This window comes from Lithobates pipiens, unplaced genomic scaffold, assembly GCF_037356315.1.
Source record: "Lithobates pipiens isolate NorthernLeopardFrog02 unplaced genomic scaffold, aLitPip1_a1.2 Scaffold_18, whole genome shotgun sequence".
Lineage (NCBI taxonomy): Eukaryota > Metazoa > Chordata > Amphibia > Anura > Ranidae > Lithobates > Lithobates pipiens.
The window spans coordinates 638,905,235-638,927,055 of record NW_027507758.1 but is presented as its reverse complement, the minus strand read 5'-3'; the positions used below and the strand labels follow the sequence as shown (position 1 = coordinate 638,927,055).

The window sequence follows — 21,821 nt, the reverse complement described above, 5'->3', positions numbered from 1 at the left end:
TTGATAGTTAGATTAGATGTATGTTCATGCCAATTTGTGTTTTTAAGATCTCTAATACATTGATGAAGGAACGCCCATTAAATCTGGGAATTTTTGGGATTTAAGTTTAAATTTACGAGAGACAGCGGCCTCCGTGACCACGGGCGCAGTAGCGCCCAAAGACATGGAGGACCCCGCAATCTCAAGATTTTCTATGGGCTCCTCCGTGGCCCCCTCATCATAAAGGAGGAGGAGGTCCCGAAGAGCTCGAAATTCCTCCATAGTGAAGTGTTTAGTTCGATCAACTAACTCACGTTCTAGATTGTTTTTTTGGTGTCTAACATCAAATATATATTTAAAGGTCAAATTTCTCGCAAAAAGATACAAGTCCTTGATAGTTTCGGTAACAAGGACAGGTTTGAGTGGGCAAAAGCCCAGCCCAAGTTGTAAAACCTGTGACTCATCAGGTGAAAGGGGACATTGTGCCAAATTAATAATATTTAATTTGGTTGACTTGATGTGCTGGGAAGGGGGGTGGGAAGGGGTTGTTTGCGAACAAATGTGTCTAATTTTGTTTGTTGTTTCTTGGGGTCTGGTGAGGTTAAGTCTAAAAAATCTATATCTAATAGGTTTTTTTTACATGGCTGGAAATAGATCCAAGAACCTTAGGAATAGCATTATGTAATGTGGAAGTGCTAGGTGTAACAACTGGTTGAGTGGGTGGGGGAGATGGGTCTGCTGTACCATGTGCTGTTTTGTGTTTCATAGAGGTCTTTTTGACTTTGCTGGGAGCTACTGGGGATGTACCTCCGCTATAACGGTTACGTTTTCGTGAGGATTTGGAAGAATCCATGGAGCGTGGATCCACCGAATACGACATAGATCATAGCGAGGAATCAGATTCTGCATAATGGGGTGTCACATTCCATATACAATTGGGATGAGGGTGCATATTGTAAGGTTATATCCATGATTTATTATTTTGTGAGGCCATTTTCTATTTTTACAATACTGTGATCCAGACATCAGTAGCCCGGTCATATGTACGCCCCGGAGCATAAAAGCTCACCGACCACCTCTGGAGCTAAGGTATGTTGTGGCCTACCGAGCCGTAGCTGCGACCTGCACACGCTTGATGGCTGGACTGGGAAGGCTACAAGGATAAGGGTATCCAGCCTGTCACCCAGCCGGCTGTTGATAGTAGATCACAGGATCAATCATCTTGCGCAAAAACCCAAGCTTCTGCGCAAAAAAGCACAGACAGATGGGCCTGCAGAGTTCCTAGGTCCTTCTCCTTTGCTAGGCAAGAAAAAACTGATGCTGCTTTGCAAGGTGGAGGATTGTAGCCTGAGGGACAGCCCCCCTTGGCAGAACTAAGAGTTCTGAGTGTTGTGTTACAACTTTGCCTAGTATTCTCCTAGTGATAAGGCTAACAACCCATTTGTTACAGAGAGGAGCTGTGTCGGTCGGTGAATATAACAGAAAAGATAAAAATGTCATATGGGTACAGTGTTACATGAGCGCTCAATTGTCATTCAAAGTGTGAGAGTGCTGAAAGATGAAAATTGGCCTGGGGTAGGAAGGGGGTGAAAGTGTCCAGTATTGAAGTGTTTAAACATGTGGGAAAAAACACAAATCCAGCTCTAGCAGTGAAAGGGTTAAAGGAACTCACAGAGTTCTTTCCTTTGTCGATGTCGGCTTGTAGTTTTCAATGATCTCCCACACCTCTGCTGAGCTCTCTGGTAGATGAGGAGCAAGATTGTCATAAGGGATAGGCAGATTGGGACCCCGATTTAGCCCCTTGGATCAGTTGTTTTTTCAAAAAATGTCCACACCCCTGGAACTGTTTCTTGCATGATGAAGATCAGCCATGGAGTATATCTGAGGTGTATATCAGGGTGTGCTTCTTCCCCACATGAGAGCTGTGATGTCCAGCAACATTCATATAGAAGACATTTCCCACACTCAAGACACTAATACACCTCAAGGGTTGTGTGGGATCCCTGATGTACAGGAAGACAGGACTTCAGTGAGGAACAATTCCCTCAATCAGGACAGGAATACGTCTTCTCCCCCGTGTGAGATCTCTGATGTCTGTAAAGATGGGACTTCTGTGAAAAACATTTCCCACACTCAGGACAGGAATACGGCTTCTCCCCCGTGTGAGATCTCTGATGTGTGAAAAGATGGGACTTCTGTGAAAAACATTTTCTGCACTCAGGACAGGAATACGGCTTCTCCCCTGTGTGAGATCTCTGATGTGTGTAAAGATTGAACTTCTGTAAAAAACATTTTCCACACACAGGACAGTAATACATCTTCCCATCCGTGTGAGATCTTTGATGTGTGTAAAGATCGGACTTCTGTGAAAAACATTTCCTACAGTCAGGACAGGAATGCGGCTTCTCCCCAGTATGAGATCTCTGATGTGTGTCAAGATTGGACTTCACTGAAAAACATTTCCCGCACTCAGGACAGGAATACGGCTTCTCCCCCGTGTGAGATCTCTGATGTGTGTCAAGGTGGGACTTCACTGAAAAACATTTCCCACACTCAGGACAGGAATACGGCTTCTCGCCCGTGTGAGATCTCTGATGTCTGCAAAGACTGGACTTCACTGAAAAACACTTCCCGCACTCAGGACAGGAATGCGGCTTCTCCCCCGTGTGAGATCTCTGATGTATGTAAAGACTGGACTTTACTGAAAAACATTTCACGCACACAGGACAGGAATACGGCTTCTCCCCCGTGTGAGATCTCTGATGTGTGAAAAGATGGGACTTCTCTGAAAAACATTTCCCACACTCAGGACAGGAATATGGCTTCTCCCCCGTGTGAGACCTCTGATGCGTGAAAAGATGGGACTTCACTGAAAAACATTTCCCGCACTCAGGACAGGAATACGGCTTCTGCCCTGTGTGAGATCTCCGATGTGTGGAAAGACTGGCCTTCTGTGAAAAACATTTCCTGCACTCAGGACAGGAATACGGCTTCTCCCCCGTGTGAGATTTCTGATGTGTGTAAAGATGAGACTTCCGTGAAAAACATTTTCCACACTCAGGACAGGAATATGGCTTTTCCCCCGTGTGAGATCTCTGATGTATGACAAGGTCTGATTTTTGTATAAAACATTTCCCACACTCAGGACAGGAATATGGCTTCTCCCCTGTGTGAGATCTTTTATGCACATTAAGACCAGATTTAAAACGGAAACACTTCCTGCACTCAGTACAGGAAAAGCTCTTCTCTGTTGGAAGGACGGCCCCGTCCCTCACAGTCTGAGGTTCCTCAGGATAAGAGGAATACGATGGTCCATCTACACTGTGTGGTGCCGGATGGACATTTGAGGTAGTCGGGTTTTCTCCTGGACTATACTGTGTGATGTCCTCATCTTCTACTTTGCAGTCTGGAGACAAAGTGAGACAATCCTCTGAGGTTTTCCTCATCTCCCGTCCATCTACTAAAATAGAAATACAAAGATTATTACTAGACATGAGCTGATTGGTTCCCCTAAACCAGGACTCCGCCCACATCAGGCAGCTTTGTCTCTGAGGATCTTACAATTCCCCCCTCAAGGTAACTAGTAAATTGGTCCTCTGTAGGGTGGCAACTAATGATTATTTTCATAACTGATTAGTTGGCCGATTATTGTTTTGATTAATCGACTAATTGCATAAAAACCTTAGAAAAAGGTTGGTGTATAATTGAATTAATATTCTTGAATATCTATATACAGCGGTAAATATAAATCTCCAGATATATAGTTGGATATTTAATCCACTCTGAGAATAACAGACAGATAGATGTATTATTAGAGGAAGAATCTGCTACATATCAGAATCAGAGATCAACAGTGGCGGAATTATAGGGGTCAATGCGATCGCCATGGCGACCAGGCCCCTTGCTGCAGGGGGCCCTTGAGGGCCCCCTGTTCTCTTTGTTAGGAGGGGCGGCTGAGAGGAGCTCCCCAATCATCAGCCGATTCCGAACTGTAATTGGCACTGTGCGGGAGCTGCTCACATTAAGCTAAAGTGAAAGCACAGCGTGTGCTCTTTGTCTCCCCCTACAGTGCAGTACCCGGCAGGAAGAGCCAAGGTAAATGTCTGTCATTTTTTGATCAGACTATCTACTGTATGTGTGTGTGCATGCATGTATGTGTGTGTGCATGCATGTGTGTGTGTGCATGCATGTGTGTGTATGCATATGTGTTTGTGCATGCATACCCTGTTTCCCCTAAAGTAAGACATCCTCCAAAAGTAAGACCTCCCACCAGGTTTCCCTCTCGCAGAAATATAAGGCATCCCCTGATAATAAGGCATCCCCCGATAATAAGACATCCCCCATAATAAGACATCCCCCGATAAAAAGGCCCCTTAAGCTACCATAAGGCATCTGACTCTTCTGGACCATAGCGGTGGGCGCTGCCACGCAGCTCACTGATTGGCCGCAGCTCAGCCGGAACTGTTCAGGCAGGTAGGTGCGAGGTCTCTTTAAATCAGTGAGCTGCGACTGGTTCTCTGAATGACGAGTGACGTCACCCATCATCAGAGAGCCCATCCTGCCGCCAGCACAAGCTGTCACCTTCTGCCCGCCTGGCTGACTCACAATTAGACAGTGAGTCGTGCTGAGCAGGAGTCGGGCACATTGTGTGGAATCTGGCCTCCACAGACACACAGGGGTGACTGAGGTGTGGGGGGGGGGGTGTCTGGTAAAAGGTGGGGGATGTCTGGTGAAGATGGGGGGGGGGAGACTAAATAATCCACTGGCACATAGGTGGGTGGAGGGAGACTGACTTAAAATGACACAGGGTGGATTTGAGGGGGGGGGGGGATCAAAATGGCACAGGAGGATCAGAAGGGGGCAGAATCAATAAATGTGTACCCTATTCATCTTCATGGAAAAATAAGACATCCCCTGAAAATAAGACCTAGCACATCTTTGGGAGCAAAAATTAATATAAGACACTGTCTTATTTTCGGGGAAACAGGGTATGTGTGTATGTGTGTGTGCATGCATATGTGTGTGTGAATGCATGTGTGTATGTGTGTGCATGCATATGTGTGTGCATGTATGTGTGTGTGAATGCATATGTGTGTATGTATGTGTGTGCATGCATATGTGTGTATGCGTGTGTGCAGGTATGTGCGTATGTGTGTGCGTATGCATATGTGTGTGTGCGCATGTATATGAGTGGGTGTGCATGTATGTATGCATATGTATGTGAGTATGTATGTATGTATGTATGTGAGTGTGCATGTATGTGCATGTGTTTATCAGTGGCGGTGCGTCCATAAGGGCACACAGGCGCCGTCCCTCTCTCCAGCCACCCCCTCTATGACCAATGGATAGATTCATGTATATCCATGGCCACTGCTGCCACCCCCATATTTAGGTGTCCGGCCCCTTTTCGGGTGCCGGATGCCTGAATTACCGCAGCGGGGGGTGTTTTTGAAGCACCCGATTAGAGCCATAGGTTCTAATAGGCTTCAGAATAGGTGGACTGTGAGCGTCACTCTAACTCTAACAGGTGAGTTAGAGAAGCAAATTAATATTCACTTTCCTAACACTGAACCACCTCTCCACCAATCAGGTGTGCAGGTCTGTTACCCATCACCTGATGGTTTGAAACGATAGGCACAGCTATTGGACGCCTATCATGAGGAGAGGATGGGAGATGAGGACGGCAGGAGATGCATGGAGGACCCTGCTCGTGGCCGTCACCCGCTGCCCCACTGAGACAGGGTAAGTGCCGGGCAGATGGTGAGCGGGCCAGGGGGGGGGGGGATTCACAGTGGCAGCATTCAATGGCACAGTTGCAGCATTTGATGGCACACTGGCAGCATTTAATGGGCACACTGGCAGCATTTGATGGTCACAGTGGTGGCATTTGATGGATGAGTTTGATGGGCACAGTGTCAGAATTTGATGGGCACAGTGGCGGCATTTGATGGACACAGTGGCAGAATTTGATGGACACAGTGGCAACATTTGATGGCACAATGGCAAAATTTCATGGGCACAGTGGCTACAATTGATGGGCACAATGGCTACAATTTATGTTTTTTATCTGAATTTTTCAGTTAGCTTGTGCCCCCCTAAAAAAATGTTGATCACCAGCTGCCACTGGTTTATATGTGCGTGCATATGTGCATTTATATATACGTGCGTGTGTATTTTTTTTATATATGTGTGTGTATGTATATATATATATATATATATATATATATATATATATATATATAGTATATGTGTGTGTATTATGTGTGTGTGTTTTTATATATATGTGTGTGTGTGTGTGTGTGTGTGTGTGTGTGTGTGTGTGTGTGTGTGTGTGTGTGTGTGTGTGTGTGTGTGTGTGTGTGTGTTTACATGTATTTATGCACATTTTATGTATGTACTTTTAATCCTGACCCCCTATGTGTAGAATCAGAACCGATTTTTTATTTAATTTTTGCTTGTTCATAGTACCAGCAAAATAAATGCTGTTCCTCTGAAAAGCGATCCATGCTCAGATCGCTCTTCAGAGGCATTTGACAGCTGGTAAAGAGGCAATATGTTGTCTACTGACCACCTGTTTTAACCCCTTAAATGCATCATGCAATGCACACAGTTGCGGGGTGGTTGCAGTGCAGCCCCATTCACCTAGGGATGTACTTCAAGGGTGCCCTGACTGGAAAAAGATTGAGAAACACCGACATAGAGGAACCCATCTCTCCATTTTCCTCCAGCAGCTTAACACATTAAGATGGGATTTAAAACGGAAACACTTACCGCACTCAGGACAGGAATGCGGCTTCTCCCCTGTGTGAGATCTTATGTGTTCATTAAGATGGCATTTATAACGGAAACACTTCCCGCACTCAGTACAGGAAAGCCTCTTCTCTGTTGGAAAGACGGCACCGTCCCTCACAGTCTGAGGTTCCTCAGGATAAGAGGAATACGATGGTCCATCTACACTGTGTGGTGCCGGATGGACATTTGAGGTAGCCGGTTTTTCTCCTGGACTATACTGTGTGATGTCCTCATCTTCTACTTTACAGTCTGGAGACAAAGTGAGACAATCCTCTGAGGTTTTCCTCATCTCCCGTCCATCTACTAAAATAGAAATACAAAGATTAGTACTAGACATGAGCTGATTGGTTCCCCTAAACCAGGACTCTGCCCACATCAGGCAGCTTTGTCTCTGAGGATCTTACAATTCCCACCTCATGGTAACTAGTAAATGGGTCCTCTGTAGGGCGGCAACTAACGATTGTTTTCATAATTGATTAGTTGGCTGATTATTGTTTCAATTAATCGACTAATTGGATAAAAACCTCAAAGAAAGGCTGGTGTATAATTGAGTTAATATTCTTGAATATCTATATACAGTGGTAAATATAAATATCCAGATATATAGTTGGATATTTAATCCCCTCTGAGAAGAACAGATAGATGTATTATTAGAGGGAAAATCTGCTACATATTAGAATCAGAGATCAATATTATTAAATTGTAAAAAAAGAGGTAAAACGCTGTTTTGCAGATGATCAGACAGGAGTGTAATATAATATGACAGATGACAGACTCCTTTTTCATAGACAGGTAGGTGGGTACAAGCTCCCTGCACCTGATGTCACTTATGCTGGCTGTACACAATCTCATATTTCTTTCAAAAAACATCCACTTTTCCGACCATTAGTGGGTCAAATCGGCGTTCATTTTCCACCACAGTGACGGGAAAATTCAAAGGCGCAAAACAGAAAACGTTCCTCCATCGAACAAATTTTCAAATAGATTATGTGGTTTGTGGTCAGAAGCTACATTCATTTTAAAATTGAATGTTAAAAGAAAGTGGAATTTTCGAACTACACTCGTCCATTCATCGAATGTACAAAATATTTTAATACAAATATTTGTGGGAATATTCTTGTTCAAAAATCGATCCGTGTATGGCCAGTATAGGACATTTAGTAGCAGCAGCATGATTTTTTTAATCATTGGTTATGATGGGGTTAAAGAAATATTAATTTATAGTACAAAAACAGCAGATATTCACTACTAGGGATTCCCTTAAAGCCATTGTAAATGTTGGATTTCTTTTTTTTTAAAACAAACTTGTCATACTTACCTGCTCTGTGTAATGGTTTTGCACAGAGCAAATATATAGGAAGCTGCAAAGTATAGTATAGCGTTCCCCTACAGGAAGCCACAAAGTATAGTATAGCGTTCCTCTATAGGAAGATAAAAAAACTTCTGCCTTTAGAATCACTTGCTTCCTTCTCTTGCCCAGGACTAGATGTCCCATGAGGCATTGCTCCTCACACATTCAAGTTCTCAGGCATTTACTGGCATGTATGGATGGTGTACAGAGCTGTATTTTCTGATATGTAAATGCATTCAGTATGGAGGCTAATTAAGCGACTGACCAATTCATCGATTATGAAAATATTTGACTATTTTCATAATCTATTATAATTAATAAGTTGTTTCAGCCCTATATCGCTGAATCTCCTACCAGTTCATTTCTTTAATCACGGACCTTAGTCAGAGTGAGGAAACGAGAACTGTCTTTTATAGGAGTGACAGTGATGAGAGGATTATAGGATGAGTGTACCCACCCCCTCTATCACTCATTGCCATCTTCCCAACACAAGAAGTACTGCACTTCCTTATTTAGTCCATGATTTAGTCACAAATAACAGCGGGGCTGAGCCCCACCAGAGGTCAGAGAGTGAGGATGGGGGGAGAACAACCAAGATGAAGACTGGACTGATCCTGAAGACCACCATCATTGGGTTATTGACTCCTCCCTCATTATCACTTTCTGTTTAAGGTTCCAAAGTTTGAGGATGTTATCACATTATTATCAACATGTAAAAGTCTGTGCTCCAATCACATCATCAGATATAAAATGTCCAATTGGTAGGAAATTGGTGCAAAAGAGGTAAGGCCTATGCAATGTACAGCTTATTATGTAGGATACAACAGCTAAGATTTTATAGTGTATAAAAATGTGTTATAATATTTTATATGTGCCTTTCAAGTCCATTTTTTCCTATTTAAGATTTTATAGTATCAGAATGATGTAATGTACAACATAGAGTATATAGTGCAGGGGTCAGGATTATGTAATGTACAATATAAATTAAACAGTGTAAGGGTCAGGACTCATAATATTGGTATTCAGTAATCAGTGGAAGATGAAATGTTTACATGAGACAAGTTGCAGAGGTCCCACACCGCTGCCTCCCATCTCCTGAGACTGCACTCAGTGACTTGGGTCTGAGACTATACAAACATATCCCTCCACCCGGCACAGCCAGCAGACAACAGAGCAAGTTACCCTGGGAGAATTGTTCTGTCAGAGATCTTGTCATACCCAGGTATTGGGCAGATGACCCAAACCACATTCCCCAGGTGCCTAGATCTAGTAACATCTATGGTGAAAATCCAAATTTTTCTGCCAGCTGAACCCCAGAATCTCCATAAATCCAGTCTAGATACATAAATTGTGTCGGCAGCACAGAAAAGGAAGATTATCCGAGAGAAATCCAGGAATACAGGACGGGGAACACAGCTCAGGAAAGTGACCAGGGCATTACAGGCTGATATCACCCAGTCCCCGCCCTACTCTGGACCAATCAGTTGGCAGTATGGGTGGAGGAATGTATTTAGTGTTAATGACCCACCTGTGCTGATCTCTGTAGGAGTGTCCTCCTCTATAAATGTCTCCGTTATTCTATCCTCCTCCATAGACTGCTGATCATCCCTCACATGCCTCTCTTCTTCTTCTGCTTTAACCTCAAATTCTATATCGATTGGATCTCCACTCTAAATGACGAGAATGAGAGAGAATATCATCTGTAAGATATAAGCTTTAATATTGTGACATCTCATATAAAATCCACATATTGTCTCCATGAGTGTTTTATAAGCTTCATCCCACCAACCTTGTAACAGTGAGGGATGGTGTGATCTTCCGGTGTGGAATCCCAGGAATACAGAGGTTTAGGACATCTCTCTGGTGGGTTCCTGGTATTTGGTGGCTCCATCTTATCCTTGTGTCCTTCTAAAAACTCCTCCATCACTCCATCCTCCTCTTTATACTCTTCTTTAACATCAATATTATCACCCCTGAGGTTTCCACTCTGAATATATAATAAAACATTCATTGTAACAATCATGCTGTGTATAAATTTAGAACTACCAATAATTGTCAATCATCTACCTGATGATGGTGAGGGATGGTGTGACCTTCCTGTGTGGAATCCCGGGAATACAGAGGACTGAGGCATCTCTCTGGTGGGATTCTGTAGCTGGATGACTCCACTATGGTGTCCTGGTACAGATCTTTGTGCACTTTTAGAAACTCTGACTCCTCCATCATCCCATCCTCATCATCCTCCTCTTGTATCTCTTCTTTAACTTCAACTTTAGAATCTCTCAGGTTTCCACTCTGAATATATAATAAAAATGACATCAATGGTAACAATGCAGATAGTGTACAGATCCTAATGATACTATCAGTGATTGTTCCTCATCTACCTGATGATGGTGGGGGATGGTGTGATCTTCCTGTGTGGAATCCCGGGAATACAGAGAATGGGGACCTCTCTCTGGTGGGTTCCCATTACTGGATCCATCTGTAGGAAACACACACACTGACTGAATACATTGTTTCTATGTGTTTATCAAATGATGGGGGATCTAGGTGGACCCTCCGTACTGCTCTCTGCTTTACAATTAAGTCTCCTCTTACCCCATGATGTGAGGGGCAGCTGATTGTCCATCATGACGTCCTTGTAGAGATCTTTGTGTCCTTCTACATACTCCCACTCCTCCATGGAGAAATAGACAGTGACACATTATAGGAACCTGACACACGCAATGATACAATCACCATCCAGACACATCCCTTGTCTGTTACTGGATAATGTCCCAGCATTCCCAGCACCACTCACCTCTCCTCCATCATCTCTCTGGTGACTTCTAGAATCTTCTTTGTATTTCTCTATTCTATCAGGGGGGGGGGGGGTGGAGGCAATGTGACGGTCATAGCAAAATTAAATGATATTCCCAGAATCCTCCTCACCTCTCCATTTAGGTCTCCATTTTATTAAAGCCTCACCACCGTCTGAGACATAATTTCCCTACGCAGGACCCCCACACTATGCAGGATAAAAACATATTGCAGGAAATCTAATGTCATTATATACAATGCAGGACCAACAGTCCCAGTTTGTTAGTGAGAATTTAAAGGGTCCGCCCACATCCTAAGAGCATCATAAAAAAAAAGCAGATGGAAGGACATTGGGAGGAGGAGCTGTGCGGTCAGTGTGATGTCATAGGACATATAGACTCTGGATGATGGGACATTTGGATGGGGAGATTTGAGGATTCCTTTATATGAGGCTCTTTTATTAAAAGCAAATCATTGTTCATTGTGTCCTACCTCTCCTAAACTGAAGAGTGAACTTTGACCTTTACCATACAGAAATCTGTCAGGAATCCGTGAAAGTAAGCTCTCATGTGATCAGGTGACGTGCGGAAGAACGGAGCGTAAATAACAGACAATTTTCTCCAGAGCTCCTAATGGTGGGGATGGATTTTGCTGAGTGCTGGTGCCAAGTTTCCACCCCCCAGGGTCACTGCAGGTGTGGAAAAAAGCTGTGTAAGAGGATATGGACTAGAGATGAGGAGGAGATCCAGGAATCAGGATAAAGGTCAGGACTAGGGATGAGCCGAACACCCCCCCCCCCCCCGGTTCAGTTAGCACCATAACCTGCGAACGGACTGAAAGTTCATGCAAACTTTAGAACCCTGTTAAAGTCTATAGGATTTGAACGTTCCAAATCAAAAGTGCTAATTTTAAAGGCTAATATGCAAGTTATTGTCCTAAAAAGGGTTTGGGGACCCAGCTCCTGCCCCAGGGGACATGTATCAATGCAAAAAAAGTTTTAAAAACTGTGTTTTTTTCAGGAGCAGTTATTTTTATGATGCTTCAAGTGAATTAAAAAAATTCCTTTAAATATCGTGCCTGGGGGGTGTCTATGGTATGCCTGTAAAGTGGCGCATGTTTCCCGTGTTTAGAACAGTCCCTGCACAAAATTTTATTTCTAAAGGAAAAAAAGTAATTTTAAACTGCTTGCGGCTTTAAAGTAATGCCTGGTCCCGGCAATATGGATGAAAATCATTGAGAAAAATGGCATGGGTACCCCCCCAGTCCATTACCAGGCCCTTTGGATCTTGTATGGATATTAAGGGGAACCTTGCACCCAAATTAAAAAAAGGAAAGGCGTGGGGCCCCCAGGTCCTATATACTTTGAACAGCAGTATACAGGCGGTGCAAACAAGACAGGGACTGTAGGTTTGTTGTTAAGTAGAATCTGTTTGTAATTTTGAACTGATACATTTTTAACCACATGCCAACCGGGCCATAGCCAAAAGATGGCTACAGCACGGTCGGCTTATTCTGGGTGGACATCCATGGGACGTCCTCACAGGATCTTGCTCACGCTAAACGGCAGCTGATAGCGGCCGTTTACTACGTGATCGCTCAGTCAAATGACGGAGCAATCACTTGTAAACAAACCGGCGTCACAGCATGATACCAGTTCCTCCCTCCCCTCTCTGTACTGATCGGTACAGGGAGAGGGGGAGAGATGGCATCAGCAGTGTGGGCTGGATATGTAGTGCCCACAGAGCTGCTCAGTGACAATACTCTGCCCATACTCTGCAACATTGTGCAATACTCTGCCAATACTCTATATTTTAACAGAAACAAAGAATTTGTATTTATTTTTTTTACCAAATTTTCTGTCTTTTTTGATTTATAGCGCAAAAAAACCCAGCGGTGATTAAATACCACCAAAAGTAAGCTCTATTTGTGTGAAAAAAAAGGACACACATTTCATATGGATACAGTGTTGCATGACTGAGTGATTGTCATTCAAAAAATGAGAGCACCGAAAGCAGAAAATTGGTCTGGTTAGGAAGGGGTTTAAGTGCCCAGTGGTCAAGTGGTTAAAGTGTAGCTCCAGCCAATAAATCTATTTTTAATCTTTTTGGAAAACATAGGGAAGGTTTATTACCCCTGTAACATTTTTTGTTGCAGTCTGTGCACCTCTTCAGAAGATTTCACCTCACTTTCTGTCCCAGTGACAATTTTTTTTTGAAAATTTGGGGTTTTTAGTGAAACAAGGCTTGCTGATAAAGCATCAGTGGAGAGGAGACACGTTTTTTCCCATATTAACTCTAATGCCCTGTACACACGGTTGGACTTTCCAACGGAAAAGGTCCGATCGTATTATGTTGTCGGAAAATCCGATTGTGTGTAGGCTCTAGTGGACTTTTTCCGTCGGAAATCCCGACAGAAAGATTTTCCGACAACAAAATCCAATTGGACCTTTTCCGATTGTTTGTAGTAGAGAATTCCAACGGATAAAGTGGCACGCATGCTCAGATTAAATTACGAGACCAAAGCAATTGGATACTAGCCTTTACGCAGTCCCGTCGTACGCAAAGAATGTCACCTTGTTCCAAAAGATTGGATTTTCCGACAACTTTGTCCAACCGTGTGTATGCAACACAAGTTTCGGAAAAAATCAGACGGATTTTGTGGTCGGAATGTCTGACCGTGTGTACAGGGCATTAGAGGAGAGAATTTTTCTTCCATGGGGTAGATTTCATCTCACTTCCTGTTGTCTCCTTCCGTTTGCAAGTAGGAGTCATTTGTAAGTTTGAAAGTAGGGGCCTGCCCTATATGCTCTGCAGAAATTTGGGCCTTAGGTGTTGGTGTTGCCACAACACTGTAAGCCCTCACAGTTACAATTGGTGGGCGCTGGAACGCCCTGCTGTGAACTATTATATCAAGAATTGTAATTACATGCCATTGTTGAACAGTGGTAGAAAAATTGGGCCTTTGCTGGTGGTGGTGGTGTTGCCACAACACTGTAAGTTCTCACGGTTACTATTGGTGGGCACAGGAATGGGCACTGCTGTGAAATATTATATCAAGAATTGTAATTACATGCACCTGTTGAACAGGGGCAGACAAATTGGGCCTTAGGCACTGGTGGCACAACACTGTAATCCCTCACAGATACTCTAGTTGGAACGCAGGAATGAGCCCTGCTGCAAAGTATTGCATCAAAAATTGTAATTACATGCCTCTGTTAAACAGGGGCATAAAAATTGGGCCTTAGCCACTGGTGGCGATGCCCAGAACCAAAAATGTTCTTCCAAGCTATCAGCAAGATCATTGAGGAAGAGGATAGTCACTCAGCATAACAGGGTAGTCACTCAGCATCAGCATAGGCAGTCTTGAAGGGATCTGACATTTCAAAAAAATTCGGTTACATCAGCATCAGGTGCTTGGTAGCTGTGGGTGATCCAAGACTGATTCATTTTTATGAAGGTCAGTCGATCGACCGAGTCGGTCAACAGGCGCACCCTGTGATTGGTTACAAAGCCTCCAGCAGCACTGAAGGTGTGTTCCGAAAGAACGCTGGATGCAGGACAGGCCAGTAGCTCAATTGCATACTGTGCAAGCTCTGGCCAGTGATCCATTCTCAAAACTCAGTAACCCAGAGGATTTTCGGTGGGAAAGGTGTTCAAGTCTGATCTTGCCCCTAGGTATTCCTGCACCATGTAAATCAGATGCTGGCGATGGTTGCTGGAACCGATCATACCTTGGCGCTGCGGACTAAAAAATTGTCTGAACGCATTGCTTCTCCACCGCTCCTTTTGTGACTGACTGATGCCTCAGCAACACTTTGTCCAGGACCAGGAATTTGTAACCTCCCAGGCTCTGGAAACGCGTTGCAAAAACTTTCTGCAAGGCCTCCCAAAGATGTTTTATCCTCTTCTCCCTCTGTGACGGCAAGATAAGGTCCGCAAACTTAACCTTCCAATGTGGATCAAGGAAGGTTGCCAGCCAGTAATGATCCCTCTCCTTGATACCACGAATACGAGGATCCTTCCGCAGGCTTTGCAGGATCAGGGAGGCCATGCAGCGTAGGTTAGCTGAGGCATTCGGTCCGGAGACCTCTAGGTCACTGAGGACGACATGATCCGCAGCCATCTCCTCCTAGCCAATCATCAGCCAGCAATGTACTGCAATGCTGCAGTGAATTATGGGCCGTGACGTGCCACTCGAATTTGGCACAAACAGCCTATAATGTTCACAATTCGACGAACAGCCAAACAGGCGATGTTTGACTCGAATCTCATCCCTAGTCATGACAAGCAACAGACGAGCTCATCCAAGAGACGAAGCCGGGGTCACTACACAGAAAATCAATCCAAGGAAACAACAGGCAGGACGAGGAATAGCAAGAAGGAGCTCAGAGACAAATCCCTGAAGGGGTTAATCTACATATTACCTCCTCTGCCACCAGTTCCTGCAGTGTCTTCTCTCTACGTCCTTCCAAATGGAATGTCTGCCAGTACCCGACATCACTTCCTGTCTGTATTCCATAGAGACTTCCTGTCTGGGTAGAGGTGAGATCACCACCTTGTGGAGCTCAGAGGAACTGCAGCCCAGAGAAACATCTCGTAATGTGAACACGACCTTGTGCTGTGTGTATGTACTGTATATCCTTCCCCTTTCTCTCCTCCCTGAGTGTGTATGAAGAGGTGGAGCCCTGATTGTGTATAAAGAGGCGGAGCCCTGAGCGTGTATAACAAGGCGGAGGTCTGAGTGTGTATGAGGATGTGGAGCTCTGAGTGTGTAGAAAGAGGCGAAGACCTGAGTGTGTATGAAGAGGCGGAGCCCTGAGTGTGTATGAAGAGGCGGAGTCCTGAGTGTGTACGAAGAGGCGGAGCCCTGAGTGTGTACGAAGAGGCGGAGCCCTGAGTGTGCATGAAGAGGCAGAGGCCATGAGTGTGCAAGAAGAGGCGGAGCTCTGGGTGTATGAAGAGCCGGAGCTCTGAGCGTGTGTGAAGAGGCGGAGCTCTGAGTGTGTATGAAGAGGCAGAGCTCTGAGTGTGTATGAGGAAGAACTCTGAGTGGGTATGAGGAGGCAGAGCCCTGAGTGTGTATGAAGAGGCGGAGCCCTGATTGTGTATGAAGAGGCAGAGCCCTGAGCGTGTATGAAGAGGCGGAGCTCTGAGTGTGTATGAGGATGCGTAGCTCTGAGAGTGTAGAAAGAGGCAGAGCCCTGAGTGTGTATGAAGAGGCGGAGCCCTGAGTGTGTATGAAGAGGCAGAGCCCTGAGTGTGTATGAAGAGGCAGAGCCCTGAGTGTGCATGAAGAAGCAGAGGCCTGAGTGTGCATGAAGGGGCAGAGCTCTGGGTGTATGAAGAGCCGGAGCTCTGAGCGTGTGTAAAGAGGCAGAGCTCTGAGTGTGTATGAAGAGGCAGAGCTCTGAGCGTGTGTAAAAATGAGGAGCTTTCAGCGTGTGTGAAGAGGCGGAGCTCTAAACGTGTGTGAAGAGGCGGAGCTCTGAGCGTGTATAAAGAGGCGGAGCTCCGAGTGTGTATGAAGATGTGGAGCTCCTGCTGGAACAGCGGTCGGAGGAGGAGTCTAGGAAGGAGACTGACAGAAAGCACAGGAGACTTGCAGGAGTGAGCGAGGAGGATCGGGTTCCTTTGCCATCGGAGATGAGGAGAGTGTGAAGGATGTTGGTGACTCTGGTAGATGAAAAGCTGGGAGTCATATTGCTCTGGTGAGTGGGGAAGCACCACTAAGGGGGCGCCCTCACTATCACGTGTGTAAGAGGTGGAAGAAGGCGTGGCTACACTACAGCTGCCACAGTTTGGAGCACCGAGAACTTTACACCTTATCAACTTTTAGTAAAATAAGTTAATTGAAGTAGATGCAAAGTGGAAGCAGTGGCAGTGGCGGAATTATCAGGGTCGCAACAGTCGCAGTTGCGACTGGGCCCTGGAATTCCATCACTGTGGGGGGGCCCCGGCGTGGTTGCTATCCACAGGGCTGTGAGTGGAGAGCGTGTCTCATGTAAACAGCAGCACAGAGACACCGGGACTTGGGAGTGTTCTCCGCGGGCATTCAGGTGTGAAGCGAACAAGCTCACATTTCCCGCGGAGAACACAGGAGAGAGGAGAGGAGAGGAGGGGAGGGGGGCCGAAGGGGGAGCAGGATCAGCTGTGTGCTTTGCGAGAGCGGGCGAAACTTCACTCCCAAGTCCCGGTGTCTCTGTGCTGCTGTTTACATGAGACACGCTCTCCACTCACAGCCATGCTGACCCCTCTCCAGTGTGTGTGTGTAGACTCAGGAAGATCCCGCCATCCATCAACATCATAGAGCTGCTGATCGCTGCCTCCCCCCAGGTGGGGGGGGGGGGTACAGAGATCTGCTGGGGGCCAAGGTGCACAGCAGAGTCCAGGTACAGAGAAACCTCTTTAAGGGGGGTGACTGTCTAGGGACCCTAAAGTAAGGGGGGGTATCTGGGGATCCTGATGTCCAGTACCACCGCCACCCCTCCTCCAGTACCACCACCCCCGTGCCACCCACCTCCAGGACCACCACCCCCGTGCCACCCACCTCCAGTACCACCGCCACCCCCTCTCCAGTACCACCACCATGCCACCCACCTCCAGTACCACCGCCACCCCTCTCCAGGACCACCATGCCTCTCTAGTACCACCACCCACCTCCAGAACCACCATGCCGCTCCAGTACCATTGCCACCCACCTCCAGTACCACCGCCACCCCTCTCCAGTACCGCCACCCCTCTCCAGGACCACCATGCCTCTCCAGTACCACCACCCACCTCCAGAACCACCATGCCGCTCCAGTACCATCGCCACCCACCTCCAGTACCACCGCCACCCCTCTCCAGGACCACCATGCCTCTCTAGTACCACCACCCACCTCCAGAACCACCATGCCGCTCCAGTACCACCGCCACCCCTCTCCAGTACCGCCACCCCTCTCCAGGACCACCATGCCTCTCCAGTACCACCACCCACCTCCAGAACCACCATGCCGCTCCAGTACCATCGCCACCCACCTCCAGTACCACCGCCACCCCTCTCCAGTACCGCCACCCCTCTCCAGGACCGCCACCCCTCTCCAGTACCACCACCCCCCCTTCAGTACCACCACTGCCACCCACCTCCAGTCCCACCGCCACCCACCTCCAGTACCACCGCCACCCCTCTCCAGGACCACCATCCCCCTCCAGTACCACCACCACCCCTCTCCGGGACCACTATTCCCTCCAGTACCACTACCACCCACCTCCAGTACCACCACCACCCCTCTCCAGGACCACCATCCCCCTCCAGTACCACCACCGCCACCCACCTCCAGTACCACCACCCCTCTCCACGGCCACCACTGCACTGGTGACACAAGTTCCACTCGGGACACAGGCTGCACAGAAATGTTTTACTTTGTTGTACAGTGGAAAAAAAATATAGTATCAAAATCATGCTTTTCGGGGGGGGCCCTTCCTGATTTCTTGCACCGGGGCCCTGAGGTTTCTAGTTACGCCTCTGAGCAGTGGACTTATATATTGAGCACAAAATATTGTATGATTACATGAATTTGTACAGGGTTTTAGTTTATTTAATATAGCAGCAAATATTATGATATTAAAGAAGTAGATCAAAAGTGGAAGCAATGGATCGCAGGGAACAGCATCGTGAGCACAAAGCACTTTATGTTGTATATGAATTTGCACATGGATCAGTTTACTTAATTTATTGATAAACACCATAAGATCAATGAAGTAGGTGTAAAGTGGAAGCAGTAGATCTGCAGATAATATTATTTGAGCCCCTAGCACTTTATATATGAATGTCTCCACTAGAGATGGCCTTGGGGTTTACCCGGCGGTCGGTTCACGGCGAACTTTGTGTCAGGTCACCTGGAGGCGAGGTGACAGGTGCACACCGTAGGGATCCGGAGTGCACCGCAAGGTTGTGGACCCTACGGCTGACTGCTGCAGACGGGGGGCAGATCCCACTGGGGATAGAGCGTGAGATTCCCTGGGGCGCGCAGTCTAAGAGCCAGCAGGTGTTCACCAGAGCCTCCAGTGGTGAGGATGGACTTGGCTGCAACTGGCTCCAGGTCGCGACCCCCAGGGTCCCCCAGCTCACACCCACAGTAGGCAAAGAAGGATAGGGATGGTGAGGGACAAAGCCAAGGTCGGGGCCACAAGCAGACAAGGATAGTCGGGTACACACCAAAAGGTCAGGGTCACAGGCAAGCAGGGATAGTCAAGACACGCCAAAGTCGGTAACGGAAACCAGTAGAAGAGCACGCGGCAGGAAACAGGAAGCTGATACACAATGGATACACAATGGTTGATCAGCACTGAGGCCTGCAGTGCACAGGTTAATATAGGGCTCCCTGATAGGGCTTGGGGTGGAGCCATGCTTAGAGGAGAGGTTATAAAAAACCCCAGGTGGAAGTGGCTGGATTCTTAGTCTGAAGACATGGGGGAAGGTAAGCAAACACAGGAAGATCACTGCATAACCATGACACTTTGCTCGTTCGCAATTCGTCAAACCAGCGGACTTCTGGCGTTGGACATATTCGTTTACATTATGAAGAACTTTGACCCATGACACATCCATCATGGGGTACAGGACAGCCAATTGAGACATTTCAGCACATGGACATACCCCCTACTTTTTAAGGACTGGTAAAGGTGTACAGTATATAGGGTTGTAATACACTTTTATAATATACTTTCTTTCAAATATAGAAAGCATATTATAGTGCACTGCATGCAGTGCTGACTGATTCTGCAGCTGTCGTTTCTCAGTGTAGGGACAGTTTGGTTTTGGAGCAGGGACAGTCTGCAATTCACTAGCTACTAGGTCCACAAAGGTCCTTTTAAGGACTGGTATAGGTGTACAGTATATAGGGTTGTAATACACGTATAATATACTTTCTTTCAAATATAGAAAGCATATTATAGTGCACTGCATGCAGTGCTGCTGACCGATTCTGCAGCTGTCGTTTCTCAGTGTAGGGACAGTTTGGTGTTTGGAGCAGGGACAGTCTGCAATTCACTAGCTACTAGCTATCTACTATTAGGTCCACAAAGGTCCTTTTAAGGACTGGTATAGGTGTACTATTTGGTGTGCAGTATATAGTGGTATATACTTGCACATATAGAAAGCATAGTATAGTGCATTTCCACTGTGCAGCATTGTGACTGCTGAGCGGTTCTGCAGCAATACTACAAAGAGCGACAAACGCAATAAAAAAAAAGTATTATAACTGGTGTGATAGACCAGTGCCCCCCAAAAACGACAGATTGAAGCGGGTGTTATATACCTTCTTCCACATTCATACTGCACTTCTCTAGAGACCTTTGTCACAGGGTCATTTAAAAAATGACAGGCAGAGGAATGAGAGGCAGGCCCTTCCGCAATGGTGGTAGGGGTGGGGCAGGAGCAACAGGCTTGAGCCAAAGTGGGAAATTGCAGAAGTGCTCTCTATCACGGAGCTGCTGTCAGTGCTCTCTATCTCGGTGCTGGTGTCAGTGCTCTCTATCACGGTGCTGGTGTGGTGTCAGTGCTCTCTGTCTCGGTGCTGGTGTCAGTGCTCTCTATCTCGGTGCTGGTGTCAGTGCTCAGTCTCTATCACGGTGCTGGTGTCAGTGCTCTCTATCTCGGTGCTGGTGTCAGTGCTCTCTATCACGGTGCTGGTGTCAGTGCTCTCTATCACGGTGCTGGTGTCGGTGCTCAGTCTTTATCGAGGTGCTGGTTTCAGACAGTGAGGGAGATAGCAGTGGAGAAGCCAATCAGCAGGCAGTGCCAGCACCATGGCTGAGGATCAGCACTGGACTGGCACCTCCGGACCACCGCAGTGGAGCCCTGCATAGGTGGGGGTAAGGGCCGGGCAGAGGGAGGGGCTCAAGCACAGGTTGGCACACTGGGACACTGGCACAGTGCTCTGACTGTGGCACTGATCATCTCCTGCACCCCCTTTATAGCCTACCCTGACCTTGCCACTCCTCCATGGCCTTCATGCGCTCCTGAATTGTCAATATTTCACAGATAAAAAAAGAATGCTTGTCGTTGTCGATCCCAGATTCACTTAATACTTCTGGTATGTCAGTGTCCATGTTGTGGGACTATGTGTGCGCAGCTAGTAAGTATTTTGTGGCTGAAAATATGACCTGGAGGTTTTTAAGGTTTGCCTGCCATTAAATTGAATGGGGTCCGCCGCGAACCTTGCGGTTCGCAAACTTTTGGGCACGTTCGCGGATCGCATTCGCAAAATGTCCCGTCGGAAGTTCATCACTAGTCTCCACATATTTTAGTGTATTTGTGATGATTTATGTGCACACACAATAGCACAGCGCTGTGACACATATTGCTCTTCTAGTTGATAAAGGGAATACTTACCTTTGTTACAGCAGCAGTCCGGTATAAGTTATTTCTGTAGGTATTTGAGTTGTTACACATGGCACGGGTTTTATTCTATTTATATTGGGGACATAATTGCCCAAATCTGGGGATCAGGAGCCATTTCCACCCTTTACTCTCGGCTGGGGCTCTTTGTATCCATATAACAGATGTTCTACATGACTAAATTTGACATCAATTTTACTGCAAAAAAAAAAGGGGGGCCAAAATGTCTCCCCCCCGAGCAGTAATATATTTCTATCCCCCTTGGTGGGAGTGGAGATGACCCATCTATAAGGATATACAGTACTGTAGCGGATGGACAAAGTGTCATTCATGTGTAAATTTAGTTTTTGATTCAGAACAGTAGGGGTTCTGAGGGTTAATTATGTAGGTTGACTTTGACATCAGTCTGGCCAGGTTGTGTTAGAAGTTCTGCTTGGTCATGTGTACAGTGAGGTGCACATGACAGGCCAGAACCAGGCCTGGTTGGACGTTTTGGGTATCAGCTTCCTTCGGAACCAAT

General features: G+C 46.4%; 1 protein-coding gene across 1 annotated transcript in view; it reads right to left on the bottom strand.

Moving 5' to 3' along the window:
- Positions 1 to 21,821, bottom strand: part of LOC143989910 (uncharacterized) — a 200,022-nt gene that overhangs the window by 90,522 nt on the left and 87,679 nt on the right. The window contains 6 exon segments of the mRNA XM_077490184.1: positions 2,464 to 3,439; positions 6,751 to 7,074; positions 9,651 to 9,792; positions 9,912 to 10,109; positions 10,190 to 10,417; positions 10,507 to 10,604. Of these exon segments, the coding sequence (XP_077346310.1) occupies positions 2,464 to 3,439; positions 6,751 to 7,074; positions 9,651 to 9,792; positions 9,912 to 10,109; positions 10,190 to 10,417; positions 10,507 to 10,604 (1,966 nt within the window).